Source organism: Panthera uncia (genome assembly GCF_023721935.1).
Source record: "Panthera uncia isolate 11264 chromosome D3 unlocalized genomic scaffold, Puncia_PCG_1.0 HiC_scaffold_8, whole genome shotgun sequence".
Lineage (NCBI taxonomy): Eukaryota > Metazoa > Chordata > Mammalia > Carnivora > Felidae > Panthera > Panthera uncia.
The window spans coordinates 84231007-84247506 of record NW_026057586.1 but is presented as its reverse complement, the minus strand read 5'-3'; the positions used below and the strand labels follow the sequence as shown (position 1 = coordinate 84247506).

General features: G+C 41.5%; 1 protein-coding gene across 12 annotated transcripts in view; it reads left to right on the top strand.

Moving 5' to 3' along the window:
- CLIP1 (CAP-Gly domain containing linker protein 1) overlaps positions 1-14857 on the top strand; it is a 125220-nt gene extending 110363 nt beyond the window's left edge. For 10 of the 12 annotated variants that reach the window (XM_049619415.1, XM_049619420.1, XM_049619414.1 and 7 more), the window contains 6 exons: positions 2313-2365; positions 8441-8558; positions 8647-8797; positions 9368-9417; positions 12663-12787; positions 13105-14857. In XM_049619415.1, the coding sequence (XP_049475372.1) occupies positions 2313-2365; positions 8441-8558; positions 8647-8797; positions 9368-9417; positions 12663-12787; positions 13105-13330 (723 nt within the window). In that variant the 3' untranslated portion in view covers positions 13331-14857. Of the gene's footprint in view, positions 1-2312; positions 2366-8440; positions 8559-8646; positions 8798-9367; positions 9418-12662; positions 12788-13104 lie in introns of those variants that run through there. The other 2 variants (XM_049619417.1, XM_049619418.1) reach the window with 2 other exon arrangements.
- Positions 14858-16500: the final 1643 nt, after the last annotated feature.

Sequence of the window (16500 nt, the reverse complement as noted above, 5' to 3'; positions counted from 1 at the left end):
GCTCAGGTCATGATCTCATGGTTTGTGAGTTTGAGCACCACTTCAGGCTCTGGAGCCTGGAGCCTACTTCACATTCAGTGTCTATACCTCTCTCTGCCCCTTTCCAGCTTACACACTCTCTCTCTTTCAAAAATAAACGTTAAAAAAAATTCGAAAGGAGCCCCTGGGTGGCTCAGTCCGTTAAGCGTGTGACTTTGGCTCAGGTCATGATCTCACGGTCTGTGGGTTCAAGCCCTGTGTCAGGCTCTGTGCTGACAGCTCAGAGCCTGGAGCCTGCTTCGGATTCTGTGTCTCCCCCCCTCTGTCTCTCTCAAAAATATTAAAAAAAATTTTTTTTTTAATTCAGAAATGTCAAAGCCACGAAAGGGAAGAATGAGGAATGAGTTAGGTTAAATCTGACCTACTAAATGAACTTATTATCCTAAATTGGATATTGGACCAGAAGAAGAAAAAAACATTTCCTTTAAAAAAAATCAGTACCATAAGTATTCCAAACTTCTGTGGAAATTCAGGCACAATTACTCCCTCCAAGAAAGAGGGGGACTCTCTCCATAACTTGTTCTTGAAAGTGTTGAATGATTTTTCAGATGTTTATTAATCATTTGTATTTTCTCTCTTGTGAATTACCTGTTTTTATCCATTTATCCTCACTGTAGGTATTTCTCAGTCTGAAGTCTCATTGATTTTTTTTTCTTCTGTTTTAATTTTTAAATTATAAAACAGCTTGTTTAAAAAATAAATTGTATAGGGGCACCTGGGTGGCTCAGTCAGTTGAGCATCCGACTTCGGTCAGGTCATGATCTCTTGGTTCGTGAGTTCGAGCTCCACGTCAGGCTCTGTGCTGACAGCTCAGAGCCTGGAGCCTGCTTCAGATTCTGTGTCCCCCTCTCTCTTCGCCCCACCCCTGCTTGTGCTCTCTCTGTCTTTCAAAAATGAATAAACATAAAAAAATTTTTTTTAATAAAATAAAAAATAAACTGTATAAATGGGCATAAAGGAAAAAAGGCCCTTTCATCTCCGCTTCCCACTCTCCAGATGTTCTCCCTCTTATTTTAGTTTTTAAAGCTTGTCTCCCACCCTTATTCTCCTTCCTTGCACTCTTTAAAAATTTCTAAATATTTTTTGTGAATTACTCATGGAACAAAAGCATACATCTTTTTTTTTTTTTTTAATTTTTTTTTCAACGTTTTTTATTTATTTTTGGGACAGAGAGAGACAGAGCATGAACGGGGGAGGGGCAGAGAGAGAGGGAGACACAGAATCGGAAACAGGCTCCAGGCTCCGAGCCATCAGCCCAGAGCCTGACGCGGGGCTCGAACTCACGGACCGCGAGATCGTGACCTGGCTGAAGTCGGACGCTTAACCGACTGCGCCACCCAGGTGCCCCAAAAGCATACATCTTTAATAGACTAGGAAAACAGAGTTTGCAGTGGAAAAACTGTATGTTAACCTCAATAGATTTTGTGATGAGTGTAATTTTAGGTTCAACACACACGTTTATGTCTATTTAAGAACTTTAAAATTCTGAAGATCTCATAGCAAAGCATAGATATAATTAATACATAATCAGAAATAAGACCATAAACTACATGCAGTGAGCTAATAGCTTAAATTCTGGGCTGTTGGAAACCGTTCCATAGTCTTTGGTGTTATCCTTTGATTTGGAAAAGAAAGCACACAGGAATGTGTTCACCTGTGTGGAACACAGCTTTCACAAGTGTGAGCTGAAATTGATATGTCACATAATAAACTCTGCATGGTACAGATTGGGGGGGAGGGGGGAGTCATCTCTCACAGGATTAACTAACTGAACCTTTTGCATTTATCTGTCATAGAATAATAGAATTTTAGAAGTAAACACCCCTTAGAACATCTCTTCTAACTTCCTTATTTTATGGGTGAAAAACTAATGCCTGGAATGTGGTAGACGTGAAATGAGGCCCATGCGGCATAAGCAGCCTGTTCCGAGCCATCCAGGAGTTAGTGACACTTGATCTGTGTGACTTCGGCGAAGGAGCCAGCATGTTAACAGCGAAGCTTTCACTCGTTCATTTAACAAATGAGCGAAACATTTATTGAATGTTGAAGATAGGGCATGTACCGAAGAAGGGGAGTCATTCAGGTCCTAAATGACTTGTAAATTAACGACTGTACGTGATGTAGTAACCTTTTGTTCTTTTTTCATTGCTAGTGAGGAAGGCCAATTGCTTTAGCTGCCCCGGAGCCTGGGAATGTGACATGTGGAATGAGAAATAGGCCTCTCTGTGGACTTTTGTGACGAACTGAACTTTTTTGTGTGTGTTTTTTTCCAGCTAGAAGAAGAGAGATCTGTGCTCAATAATCAGTTGTTAGAAATGAAAAAGAGGTAGGCTTTCTTTTTGTGTTTATTGTTGTGTGTGTGTGTGTGTTTAATGAGGAAAATGTCAGAACATGACGTGTATGGTGACTGTAGAAAACACGTCACCTCCTTATTGTTCAGAAGATTGGATTGTGATGGTTTGGTGCTCATAACCGGTGAATGATGAAAATTTATTTGCAAAAGTTACAGTCTTAATTACAAAGACAAAGGACAGGTTAATTTTTAAGCCATGGTCAGTTGAATTTATTCAGAAATGTTCTAAAATCAGATTGTCTCATTATACTGCTGTTACCTCTTGTTTTCAGTAACTGAAAATGCTGTAATCTTCTGTAGAGTAATTGATCTGCATATAAATACTGATTGCATTATATAAAAATTTGAACTTTTCAATAATAATGTGTTAGCATCAATTTGAATGTTTCTGTTTTCTAAGAAAGAGCTTTCTTCTCTGTTACTCTTTGATGATAATCAAATGATGTTTAAATGGAAACCTTCCAGCACTTTGGAGTAGGGATAAATGGGGCCACAGAAGTAACTGTTTAGAAGCCTGATGCTTACGTATCTTGACAGTCTCTGTCTGCTCTTGTAAAGTGTGCAGTTTGTGTCTAGAGAAATTCTGTGCTTTACGCTGCGTGCCGGGCAGATGGGTGGGTACTGTTGCTGAGAACCACAGCCCTGATGGTGGTTCGCTGAGTAGATGTGCGTCACGACAGTGACGTACTTTTCTCTTCTTGAAAACAGAACTAAACATAATTCTTTAAGAAGAGCTTAATCAAGAATTCATCCACGCTCTTGCGAAGTATTTTATTATTCTTTCTGGTCGGGAAGAGGAAGTTTCTCTCCCTGACCACTGACACACGTGTTTTAGTCTGGCAGTCTGCTCCTGCCAGCATGGCGGTGGCTTAGGAATTGAGGGCTTTCTTTAGCCCACAGAGATATTGGGATCCACAAGAAACATTCCAAAGGACATTAGGCTTCAAGTCCAGGAGTGCCTTTCCTCCTTTCTTGTTTAATTAAGAAATCCTTAGATTCATTCTTACTTAAAGTTTCCTACCAGAATGCACACAGAATGCATCACTGCCCCCACCCCGTCCTTGTGTAGGCAGCCAGCTCTGCGAGGGTGGGCCTCAGGATATTTCCATTTTACATAAATAAGGCTCCATTTCTTTAAAGAGAACCTCCTTATGCAGTTATCAAGGATATGTGAAAAAAAATTGATAGGGCTCGTTCCTGTCCCATTCTGCCAGGAGAGCGTGGGAAAAATGGGCTGGTGTAAGTAAGCGAGTACTGACATTATCCCTTTGTGTTCACAATTCACAAACTTAATCTCAGGACAACCCCACAAAATATATGGTGGGGCCTGCATTTACAAAGGATAAAAGTAGAGCCCAAAATGTTGGGCAACTTAGCCAAGAACCCAGATGCAAGCGTAAGACAGAGGGTGTCATCTGTTTATGCTGGCCCTTTTCTCACTGTACATTTATTTATTGTTCATTTTAGATCTTTTTTTTTTTCTCCTTTAAAGAATAAAGCTGCTATGCTTCATTAGTCTTTTCCACGTGACTTTAAATTACATGCCTTTCAAAATGTGAGCAGGCCTGTGACTTTTTTCTTGGCTTAAAAAGGTAGAACAAGTTTGGGGGCTTGTTAAGGCCACTTCTTAATTCACCATCTTTGCTCCCCTTTTAATTCCTGGATAAGTTTAGGAGAATGTCTCCTGAAAATCACTCTTTATATCAATAAATGCTGATAAACATGGTAATTGTTTCTGAAAGTGAAAATTTTGAAAACCTAACTTACCCTATTTGGCGCTGTTTTTTGGTCAAATTAATCGTCATGGAAAGTTGTGTCTATTTCTGAAATCTGAGTGCAGATCTATTTTAGCTAATAATTTGGGCCCTTAAGTGTCCTCTACTTCTCATTAAGTAGTAGGGTTCTTGTTATGTTGCATTTTTAAAGCTTGCCCAGTAACACTGTAAGGTACTTGCTTCATTGCTAGAATTTATTTCTAAGGTAAGTACTAAGGAAAGAATCCGGGTAATATGTTCCCTGGAAGGGAAAGGCCCTTAGAGCCGTTCTTTCACACCGTGTTTATCTTCCCTTCTTGATACCTTAAGTGTCCTCTAAAAGCCAGTGTGATAATGGATAATGTGTAGATCTATGTGTGTGATAGTTAAGTAAATTTAGCATGGAGTACTGAAAAGAATTTGAGAGCGCTCTTAATTTAAGTCTGGAAAGTACTTAAATCATAAAGATGTTTGCAATGTAGTTGTTGACGCAAGAACTGAGATCTTAGTCAAGGGCTTAATTCAGAAGTGATCATTGAACATACATAGTCAAGATAGTATCTAAGTGTGGCATTGAAATGGTCATTGTATTGAAGTGCAGAACTTCTGACCCTGAGGCACAGACTGCTTCTCGTTAAGCAGTAGGGTCTTCCTGTATTTGCTGTGGTTTTTTGGTACCTAAACATTAAATTGCAAGCAATCTGTAGTTCAGGTTTTTCTCTTAACTTAAAAATACAATCGTTATTTTGGAAGCTGGTTTCCAAGTTGGGTGGACCTCTTTCAAACCAGGCTCCAAGATACCTGACCCAGCAGAGCCAACCTCGAATTGCTCTAACTGACCGAAGTGGACAAGTGTGCTCCCCTGTCCACTAAAGCCTACAGCAGATTTGGGAACACGTTTGGCCTCCCTCCCTTCTCTAGGCTTTTTGATGTCAAAGCAGGGACCCTGGAGCTCAAATGTTAGATGTGGACTTCTTGGAGTCAGAATTAATTGTTAGTGTAAATGCGGGATAAATGTCAGGAATGGAAACTGGTTGGCGACCCGTCTGAGAGACCGGGTCTAAAGCGGTCCCGTGCTACTCCAGCTCGTTAAGCTCAGTGTGGGTTGCTGACTGTCTGACTGTCTCGAGCTTGCGCTACTTATCAATGCTCATTTCACCCTCTCTTTTCCCTTCCCTACTCCTGCTTCCTTTGCTCTATCTGTGTGTCTTTAATGGTAAGACTAAAGAAAGTCTATCCACGTTATAATAAATAAATTTCATATATTTTTAGTAAAACAACTTGTTGTATATATTTTTTGGCTGCCTTTGTCCCTCTGTGTCTTGCTTTTGTTTTGTAAAATATTCCTAGCAGCATACACACACACACACACACACACACACACACACACACACACCGGTTTTAGATCTATATACAGCAAAGAGCTTCAGTGAAAATTTAGTTCTCCTTACATTACCTGCATTTCTTTTCATGTTTCTAATGTTTGGTTCTTGCTATCTTGCATTTTTTAAGCTTGCCCAGTTACACTTTAAGGTATTTGCTTCATTACTAGAATTTATTTCTTAAATAAGTAGTAAGGAAAGAATCTGGGTAATATGTTCCCTGGAAGGGAAAGGTATCTGGCCCTTAGAGCCGATCTTTCACACCGTGTTTATATCTTCCCTTCTCGATACCTTCAGCAGCACCAAGTCCTTCTAGCCAGCATGGCTTCAGAGTGTAGCACAGGCGCTCCTGTCGGTGTGGTTTGTGACTCACATGTCAGTAACATTGGCATATATGGTTTAATTTCGTCCCTCTTGGTTTGCACAGTGGGATTAGGGCTTGGAAATAGCCCAAGAAGCCAGCAGTGAAGACCGGCCATGAAGACAAGCTGCCAAAGGCTATTTGTCCTGTCATTTGATGTATAAATCACAAGGCAGATCCCTTTCCTAACCATGTGTCTCTTGACAGCTTGTCCAAGACACGTTCAGCCTGCCATCTTCTTCGAAGGCAGCCTCAATTAGGGGTCGTGTGTACGTGAGAAGCAAAGATTCCCGTACCTTTTACCTTCTATCATCTGCTGGTGTCTTTATCCCTCCCTGCCACAAAGACTCTGTGAGATTCTGGTTGCCTAGAGTTCTGATTATAGAAGAACTTAAATCTGTTCACCAACCCCCATATCCTGGTGTTTTTCAGTAAAAACAGTAAAACTACATTTTTCAAATTGGAGTTGGATTTCTCACCAAGTGAAGCTCTTGAAATAGTTTCCACAATGGAAGAAACTACCAAATAAGTTTAATTGAAACTTAAAGAGCCCAGGATTTTGTGGATAACTGTGGATAACGTCAGATATTTACTTTCCAGGTGGAAGAATACCTATATATTCCTCCCATTGAAATCTTTGCTTTGTTTTAACCTAAGCAAGACCCTATTTCCTAGCGAGGTATTATTCCTCACTTAGTAATTTAACAGCACCAATACCCACCCCCTCTCCAGTGTTCATATCATGCTTGGGTGTTGAATTCAAGAAATTTCTGTAAGTCTCAGATTCTTTTCTTACTACTTATTCTGGACTATAAGTGTAAGCCACACAATGAGATAAATGCAACACTTATATTTTCATCTTTGTGTAGAATTTCAATTTACCATAAATCATGAGAATTCTGTAATTCGTGTGCCGGATATCTTGGGTCTCACTAACCAGACATACATTCTGCCATTTCTAACCTGGGCCTCAGTTTCCGACTCTTCCAGTCAGTTCTCAAACAGACTGAACCATGTGACATGCTCGTGTTGACCCAGTCCCTCCTTCTAGAACCGGGAGGGATTTGACTTCTTGTTCTTGAAGTTTTGGACTCACAGGTGATCATCTACATTAATGCAGTGTTGTAGGTTGGACGGTCTGAGGACTAGCTGGGAATTTCTTCCAGTCATGCTTTTCCTAAAAATTTTTGTGAAACAAGGACTTTTTTTTTCCCTCTTGTTTCACACTGCATGTAATTTTTTAAAACTTTTTTTATTTAAAACTTTTAGATTTACAGAAGAGTTGCAGAGGCAGTACAGAGAGTTCCCACATACCCATCACCCCACATCCCCTGACACACACACATTGCACACTCCCTGGCACATTGGTCCAGACCGAGAAAGTAATGTTAGTTCAGTATGCTTAGCTAGACTCCAGACTCTATTCAGATTTCCCCAGTTTTTCCACGAATGTCTTGTTCCTCTTCTGGGATTCAGTCTAGGAAACCACACTGCATTCAGTGGTCATGCCTCCTCAGCTTCCTGCAGTCTGTGACAGTTCCTCAGTCTTTGCTGGTCTTTCGTGGCACTTTCTGAATGCATATAGTTTTTGCAGCAAAAATTTAGATACACACACGTAAACGCAGAGTAGCCTGCCCTTCTGGGTTACATCTGTTGTGTCTTGCCCTCCTTCCCTGTCTTTCCTTCATCTTCCCCTTCTTTTTCCCACCCCTTGACTCCAGGATAAATGTTTCTCTCCTGAAGACCTGGTGCCCCTCCCTCTGCTGACAGACAAATTCGGAGTCAGGCTGAGAACTTGAAGCAAGTGCTCTGCCCGTCTCCCTCCAGACTCCCCCTGTGCTTTCATTCTACACCCGGAAATCCATTTTAACATTTCTGTTCCAGCCTTTATGTAATTAGCTGTAATTTCTATGAGCAACTGAATGTCCTTTTCCGATTCTGTGGATGAAAAGTAATAATCCTTCAGTATGAATAGCAGTAATAATCTTTGCTACTGTTTTGGCCCATGAGATCTCAAAAATACATTCTTGGAAGTTGCCAAAAGTAACAAATTAGTGAGAACCAATTGATACCTCCAGCATAAAACTGCTCTGCATGACATCTGTGTATAATTGCTTTGCATGTGTGTATTTTAATTGTTGTTATTTGCTTGGTAATAATTTATTCAAAAAGTAACAGAATTCAGCTGGGGTGGGGGTTAGATTTTTAAAAGAATTCTTTGGGGGTAAAACAGTCTTGTTCTGTTTTTTTGTTTTTTTGTTTTTAATTCTACCTCTTCCAAAGTTATTAGCATGTTTCTTTAAATTCAAATGGATACAATGATATGCAGATTCTGGCATGTCTATGCATAGGTAAACTTGTTCTCCCTCACAGTGAGTAAAATTTCAAGTAAAATTTTGCAAGCATAATAGCCTTAACCCCCTTTTAAACTTCCCCATGATACTTTTTTCTTTACGTTAACTCAAGTTAATTGCGTGTCTGTCACAGGGCAGTTGGACGCTGACCATTCTCTCGGTTGATTTGTGGAATTTTTAACTCTTTGGTCTTTTAGAGAATCCAAGTTAATAAAAGAAACCGATGAAGAAAAGGCTTCCTTGCAGAAATCCATCAGCATTACTAGTGCCTTACTCACCGAAAAGGATGCAGAGCTGGAAAAACTGAGAAATGAGGTAGAGTACCGTCGGCGGCCTCTTTCTGTTCCCGCCGCCTCTTTCTGTTCCCGTGCGTGCGAGCCTCAGCTCACCTGCTGTGTTTCAGGTCACGGTGCTCAGGGGAGAGAGCGCCTCCGCCAAGTCCTTGCACTCAGTCGTCCAGTCTCTGGAGTCCGACAAGGCGAAGCTTGAACTCCAGGTAAAGAACCTGGAGCTTCAACTCAAAGAAAACAGGAGGCAGCTCGGCAGCTCCTCAGGTAAAGTGCCGGCCGCCTCCTGCAGCTGAGCCGTTCCTAGTGAGGTGCCCTGGGATGGCAGCTGTTGCGCCGCCCCCTGCCTCGGCCCGTCTGCCTTTGGCTCTCCTCCCATTGACGCAGATAAGGGTCATGACACAGGTCCTCCGCTCAGGGACGTGCCCGCCATCCCCACCTCTGTAATGTTGGCAGCAATAGAGGACGTGAGTGACGGCTGCCCTCGCGGTCGCAGCCGTGGGCTCTGAAATGCGCTGCGGTAAAGGGGAACAGAGGTGGCCCCTTCGTGAGCACGTGCTACTTGCTTGCTACTTTAACTTCCGGGTGGGTGTGATGGGCGCCCTCACCAGCCGTGGGCCAGCCCGGCGGAGAACGCCGAGGGGGTAGGGCCAGCATCTGGCTAGATCCCTTAGGGCTCCAGATGTGGGACAGGAACCCACGAACTGTTCTCAGAGAGGCACATTTGGGAATTTCACATGAAAATACGTGTCTATCACTGGCCCGTTTGTTATAGTAACTCAGGAAAACAAGATTGCAATTTTTGTAAAATCCACCCCCCCCTTTCTTTGATATAAGGTCATACTGATACTCAGGCAGAAGAGGATGAAAGAGCCCAGGAGAGTCAGGTAATATTCCTTTCCTTTGCGTGGCTTGCTCGCTATTTTTTTTAGTTTTTATTTTTTAAAGTTCATTTTGAGAGAAAGCACAAGTTGGGGAGGAACAGAGAGAGAGAGAGAGAGAGAGAGAGGGAATCCCAAGCAGGCTTCACACTGTCCTTCCAGAGCCCAACACGGGGGGCTCAAACTCACGAACTATGAGACCATGACCCGAGCCGAAATCACTCAACCGACTGAGCCATCCAGGTGCCCCTTACTCACTGTTGTGTTTGGTTTTGTTTTTTAATTTTTTTTTAAGTTTGTTTATTTTTGAGAGAGAGCACGAGTGGTGGAGGGACAGAGAGAGAGAGGAAGACAGAGGAGCCAAAGCAGACTCCACACTGTCAGCATGGATTCTGACGCGGGGCTTGAACTCATGCAACCATGAGGTCATGACCTGAGCCAAAGTCAGATGCTTAACTGACTGAGCCACCCAGGGGTCCCTACGCACTGTTGTTAAAAACCACTTAGCCTTGGGGCGCCTGGGTGGCGCAGTCGGTTAAGCGTCCGACTTCAGCCAGGTCACGATCTCGCGGTCCGTGAGTTCGAGCCCCGCGTCGGGCTCTGGGCTGATGGCTCGGAGCCTGGAGCCTGTCTCCGATTCTGTGTCTCCCTCTCTCTCTGCCCCTCCCCCGTTCATGCTCTGTCTCTCTCTGTCCCAAAAATAAATTAAAAAAAAAAACAAAAAAAAAAACCACTTAGCCTTTTGCATACATAATACATTCATATGGTGTAAACAATAAATAAAAGTATATATGGTAGAAAGTCTCACTCCAAACACCATCTCTTCTCAGTTCCCAGACCTCCAAACAGGTAATCACTCTTATTAGGATCTTCAACAAATCTTTTCAGAGATTTAAGAACATGTCCTATCCTTTTTTTGTTGTTTTTTTTTTTAAACACAAATGGTGGCATATTACATAATCTGGTCTTTTTTTATTGCTGTATAGTATGCATTATGTGGATGTACTATAATCAGTTCCTTGTCAGCTGACAGGACATTTGGGATTTTTTTAAATCTTTTTAGGTGTATTATGAACAATGCTATAATGAATTATCTTGAATATCTGTCATTTTGCAGATATACTAGTATTTTTCTAGGATAGATTCGTAAAAGTAGAATTACTTGGTCAAAAGATTCCTTGCTCCTCTTGACCTTAAAAAGACAGAGTTCTTTTTTGTTAATTTTTTTAATGTTTGTGAATTTTTGAGAGAGAGGAACACAGAGCGTGAGCAGGGGGCAGAGAGAGGGAGACAGAATCAGAAGCAAGCTTCTGGCTCTGAGCTGTCAGCACAGAGCCCGATGTGGGGCTCAAACTCAAGAATCGCAAGATCATGACCCGAGCCAAAGTCAGGTGCCTAACCAACTGAGCCACCCAGGTGCCCCAAAAAGACAGAGATCTTGAAAGCTGTTTCCCTAAAGCCAAAATTATCGAAACAGACTTAGCCTTAAAAATGGGATTATAAGGAGGCAAACTGTTTTGTATTTGGAAATATAATTGCACATAGCAACTAACTTCCACCTTCAATTTTAGCACTATATGTTGGATATATTTATCCTGTTCAAAATTCAAAAGTACAAAAGCCAGCATGTTCATATTTATTTTACCATTCTTTTTTTTTTTTTTGAGAGAGAGAGCGTGAGTAGGGGAGGGGCAGAGAGAGAGAGACACACACACAGAATCTGAAGCAAGCTCCAGGCTCTGAGCTGTTAGTAAAGAGCCCGACACGGGGCTCGAACTCAAGAACCATGAGGTTATGACCTGAGGCGAAGTCGGACACTTAACCGACTGAACCACCCAGGTGCCCCCATCATCTTTAAATAAAAGCAAAGTTCAGTGAGTTTGTGATTTGCTTTAGTCATCTGCTATCTATCTCCTTTGAAAGATATGAAAGGATTCAACAGATGCACTGACTCCCCCTGGATAGTGTTGTCTGCTTAGTCTGTGTGTCTAAGAAGCATAGACTCCCATTAACAGTGTTTTCTTTTCCCCTCTCCTTTCTGCTTCCACTTGTTTCATCTGCCGCTGCCAACACTTTTCTTCCAATCAGCAAATGGTTTGTTTTATGTTTCCTAATTTGTGAGCGTGTGTGTGTGTGTGTGTGTGTGTGTGTGTGTGTGTGGTTCCCCACTCTACCTACATCCATTTTGTGGCTTTTTCTTCTTCCTGAATTGTAGCTCCTAACAGGATAAAGTCTTAGAAAATGTAAGCCTCCCGTCAGTATTGGAAGGGGTATTCTGCAGAGAATCACAAAGCCAGTGATTGCTGGCTTTGTTTTGTAACTTGCCCCGGCAGGGGAGTAAGGCCAAATATTTTTTTTTAATTTTTTTTTAGTGTCTTTTATTTTTGAGAGAGACAAAGACAGAGTGTGAGCAGGGGCGGGATAGAGAGAAAGGGAGACAGAATCCGGAACAGGCTCCAGGCTCCAAGCTGTCAGCACAGAGCCCGACGCGGGGCTTGAACTCACCAACCGTGAGATCATGACCTGAGCTGAAGTCAGACGCTTAAACGACTGAGCCACCCAGGTGCCCCAAGGCCAAATATGTCTTTAAAACATGAAATACATCATTTTCAATATTGTAAAGTAGGACTTAGATATTTAGAGAGATTGGACCTTTTTAGTAGAAGAGGGGAAAAAATTTATTTTTAGAGTGCCCTTGATTTGAAAGGAGATGTTAGGACAAGAGTGTCTCTTCCTCATGGTCACCTTGTTACCCCACTGCTCAGTGAATCTTGGTACAGGTGCTGGCCACACGTGTGCTACCTGGGCTCTGCCCTGTCACTGTGTGCCAGAGTGTCTCCTCAGCTGAAGGGAGCCGGAGCCCTCTCTTGAAAACACCTTCGTTTTGCTCTGAAGATGACGTTTGTTTCCTGTGCCACCGTGACCAATGAGTAAATGTTAAACGGTGGTCGGAGGAGAATTTCCACGAACTTTTTCCAATCTACAGAACATCAAAGTTCTGCCTCTGTTCTACAGTTCAGTGGGACAACTCATTGGTTCCGCTTTTTGTAGAGTCTTGCTGATGTCCGTGTATATATAAAGCGTTTAAACGTGGGTTCAGGAATGGCCACTATCTCCCCCTCCCGTGAGTCCAGCACACCCTGTAGCCATAGCGTGAGAGTATACTTTCATGCCATATCCATCCTCCAGCATACACGCTTGAGACATTTTACACATCTGTTTCTCCCCCCCCCCCCCCCCGGACACATCAGATTGATTTCCTAAATTCAGTAATAGTGGACCTTCAGAGGAAGAATCAAGACCTCAAGATGAAGGTGGAGATGATGTCAGAGGCAGCCCTGAATGGGAACGGCGATGACCTCAACAATTATGACAGGTATTTCATACTAAGCGATACTAATCAGAACCTTAGCTCCATCTAAATAAAGGTTTTTAAAAGTAGGTTCCAGTGGATTGGAGAAATCATTGCCTTGTGGTTACTTGTCCACAAATGGAGTTCCACAAATCTGGCAAGAGGATGATACACCGCAAATGGTTTGGTGTGAAAATTCTGAATGTGGACTGTAGAACTTAACACTCAAGGCTCCCAGACGTGGCCTTAATTCGTTCTTATTTTTTGTCGTGAGTGATACTGTCTCCTGAGTTTCTTCTTACAGAGGGGAGTTTCTGATTTATGCACGTTAACATTTGTAGCGATGACCAGGAGAAACAGTCCAAGAAGAAACCCCGCCTCTTCTGTGACATATGCGACTGCTTTGACCTCCACGACACAGAGGATTGTCCCACGCAGGCGCAGGTGTCAGAGGACCCCCCCCATTCCACACACCACGGCAGTCGGAGCGAGGAACGCCCGTACTGTGAAATCTGCGAGGTGTTTGGGCACTGGGCCACCAACTGCAACGACGACGAGACTTTCTGATGAAGCCCCGGCCCCTCCCCCGCGCCCGGCGCCTCCCCCGCACCGGCTCCTCCCAGCACCGGCGCGGAGGCAGCTGGACACCAGCATCGTGCGGCGGCCTTCAGCGGAACTCACGTTATTTTTGACCCCCGTCAACAAATCGAAGAGAATATTTTGATCTTCAGTACATCACCCTTTTAGTCCCCCCCCCCCCACCAGAAGTTAATAAATACTTAGTAGGTGAGATTTCACCTCTAATTTTGTCTTCTTGATTTTTAAAAGTTCTAACAAGACGTTGCACCAGATGCCATTACATTCACTGTCCCTAGGGAAGCCTCATAGAACAATTCCTACCCTTACAATACCTTATTTAAGTAACTTTAAATTATGCTGTTACTTTTCATATTTGCACTAAAATTTTTCCAGGCTGCATTTGTATATTTAGATGTTTTGGTTAAGCTTTGACACTGGAATGAGTTGGAAAAATGTGCCATTTTGCATTTTCATCTACTCATTTAGAGTATTTTATTCTTAAAGAAGTATCTGAGCTCTTTGCACTACCTGATGTCAGTAGTGCCTTTATTTCAGGCTTGATAATACTTAGGTGTGATTATAAAATCATGAAACAGGTAACAGGAGGGGGAAGCCCCCAAACTGCTGTGGGGACATTTTATAATCTATATGCTGCACCTACTTACTCTACTGTGGTGTTTTGTTTATTGGTTTTTGCATAATTTCAGCTTCTATATATTATATGTATATATTTTTTAAAAATCTATATTTTGGGACAAAATACAATGTCTTTCTTTTCAGATTTTTACCTTTATGAAAAAGAAAACACATCAGGACATAATGGACTAGGCCCGAAGTGATATCACGTGGCTTTGCAAATAGTTTTTTTTTTCCGTTTTCATTTTGTTTCTTTATCAGATATAAATACCTGGGAGAATTTTCTCTAAATCTTTTTCTTTCTTCAGCAGATATCCCCGGCAGTCAGTTATTCAGATAAGAAGCCACTATCAAAACACCTAAATTAACTGATCTACAACCTTTACAGGTTTTTTTTTTAAACTGTTTTTAGATGAATGTACGATGAGAAATTCAACATTGATAATTTTGGATTTTCTTATCACAAAAAAATAAAATGAAGGACCTCAACCATCAGAAGTTTATCAACCAGTTTGAATCTATTTATCTCATTTGAATGTCTTCTACAATATGTAAAAAGTAATGTATCTTCCGTGCTACATGTATAATAAGAACTTCTATAATTGTATATATGCCTTTGATGTATTTTTTCCCTCAAGATTATCAAATGTGTGTCTGACAAGTGAAAAATCTGTAATTAAAATTTTTGGTTATAAACATTATAATAGGAAGTGTTTCACAAAATGTAAAGCAGTATTAAAATTTGAGCAAACGAGTGTTCTGTATCTACTTTAATAAATGGTTATTCTTTTTTGCCAGTGGTAGTAAACATATTCTTCCCAGGTTTATTTGTCATAATGTTTTCTTTTTCTTTAAATGAGTGAGCACTACAGATCCAAATAGCAATTTCTACTGCAGTCTTGTTGATAAACAGCTTTTAAGAAATTGATATATCCTCATCTCAAAGCATCCTATGACCCACTTAAATACCTAAGGTTGTTATCCATTGCTATATCACACTGTATTACCTGACAAAAATATAAACGGCACCACGTAGCACCAACTACCTAACAATCCGTGATGTTTTGGAAAGAAACCCTGAAAATTGCTGTGATATTTAGCAAAATGATTACTGAACCAAACATTTGTTTTATGAGCACAGACTCCCCAACAGGTCGATATTTCCAAAGCAGAGTTATTAGTTGAACAAGAACAATACTTTTACCTCCTTAAATGATACCTTGACACTAGTCCTTGACTTCACTACTAACAGTAGGGAATTAAAAGACTCAAACTGTTTTAACTTATTGTGGTAATCGTTTCGCAGTATATACTTACACTCAAATCCTGTTGTATACACCTGAAACTAATACGATGTTATATGTCAATGATATCAATAAAAACTACAGAAGAAAACACTAAGGTCTGCAATATTTATAGGGCAACTACAGCAGTATAGCAACGTTTCCAAACATCGGATCCCTATACAAGTTAAACACCCATGTTGATCATTACCTAGCATTGTGATCCTTTGGGAGAAGGATAGTTTATCATCCTGCTCTTGCTCATTTACATGCATGCATGCTTGGGATTTCACTAGCCTTGGGCATCTCACCTCTTCACCGTAAGTTTTGCCCTAATATAAGAGTTTGTGACAAGGCCTGCTGAGAACATTTATTTTCACGGTGCTAAAATAATACACCTTTTCAGTTGGGCAAAAAAGTCTGTACATGTGGTAAGAATTTGTGATCTAGATTGAGAATCACTGTGAAAACCGGGTTGAGAATTAGGGCATGAAACAGCATTGAGTAGAAATACGTTATTTTAAAATTTAAACGGTTTTGATGAAATCATGGAATTGAGTGCCAATGTGTATGTGATTGATTGGTTGCTTTTCAGCATCATCCCCAAATTCTGCTCTTTGTTTATTCAGACTCATGGGTGAGTCCTTTCTTCATTACAAAGTGTATGTAAAGGATCGAATACAGCCATCCACTCGAAGAGCAAATGTTTTCAAGCCTCTTTTACATCCCAGACAATTTCCACCCTCGAAGTATTAAAACGAATGAATCATTCTAAAACAATAGTTATTAAGCAATTAAATTCCAGGCACCCTGCTAAGTTTTTAAAATGAAACACGACGTAAATTCCACCCTCTTGATTCTCACAACTCAAAAGGTAACATACGAATTTTACTAATGGAGCGGAACTGGATTCCACATGGGATATTATCTGTGTGAAATACAATGCAGTGAATCTACTGGCGAGAGCTAAACAGACAAGTTTGTCGCAGCCGTTGTCTTTTCTTGGGTAAAATTTAGCCTACAAACTGAAAGAGCAAAGCGGAGGGCTTTCTGACTGCTATAATTTAAAAAGAGTTCCATGATAGCGGGTACGCTTGCTGCTACGAAGAAAGTCGCGATTTTTAAGCGGAAGAAGTAGGACCCAGTCCCCGTCTCTCAACTCAATTCTCAGCGTCCAACGACTCCTGGACTGAGGCAGGGTCTCGATGGGGCCGGGGGTCTTGGGGAGCTTCGGAACCG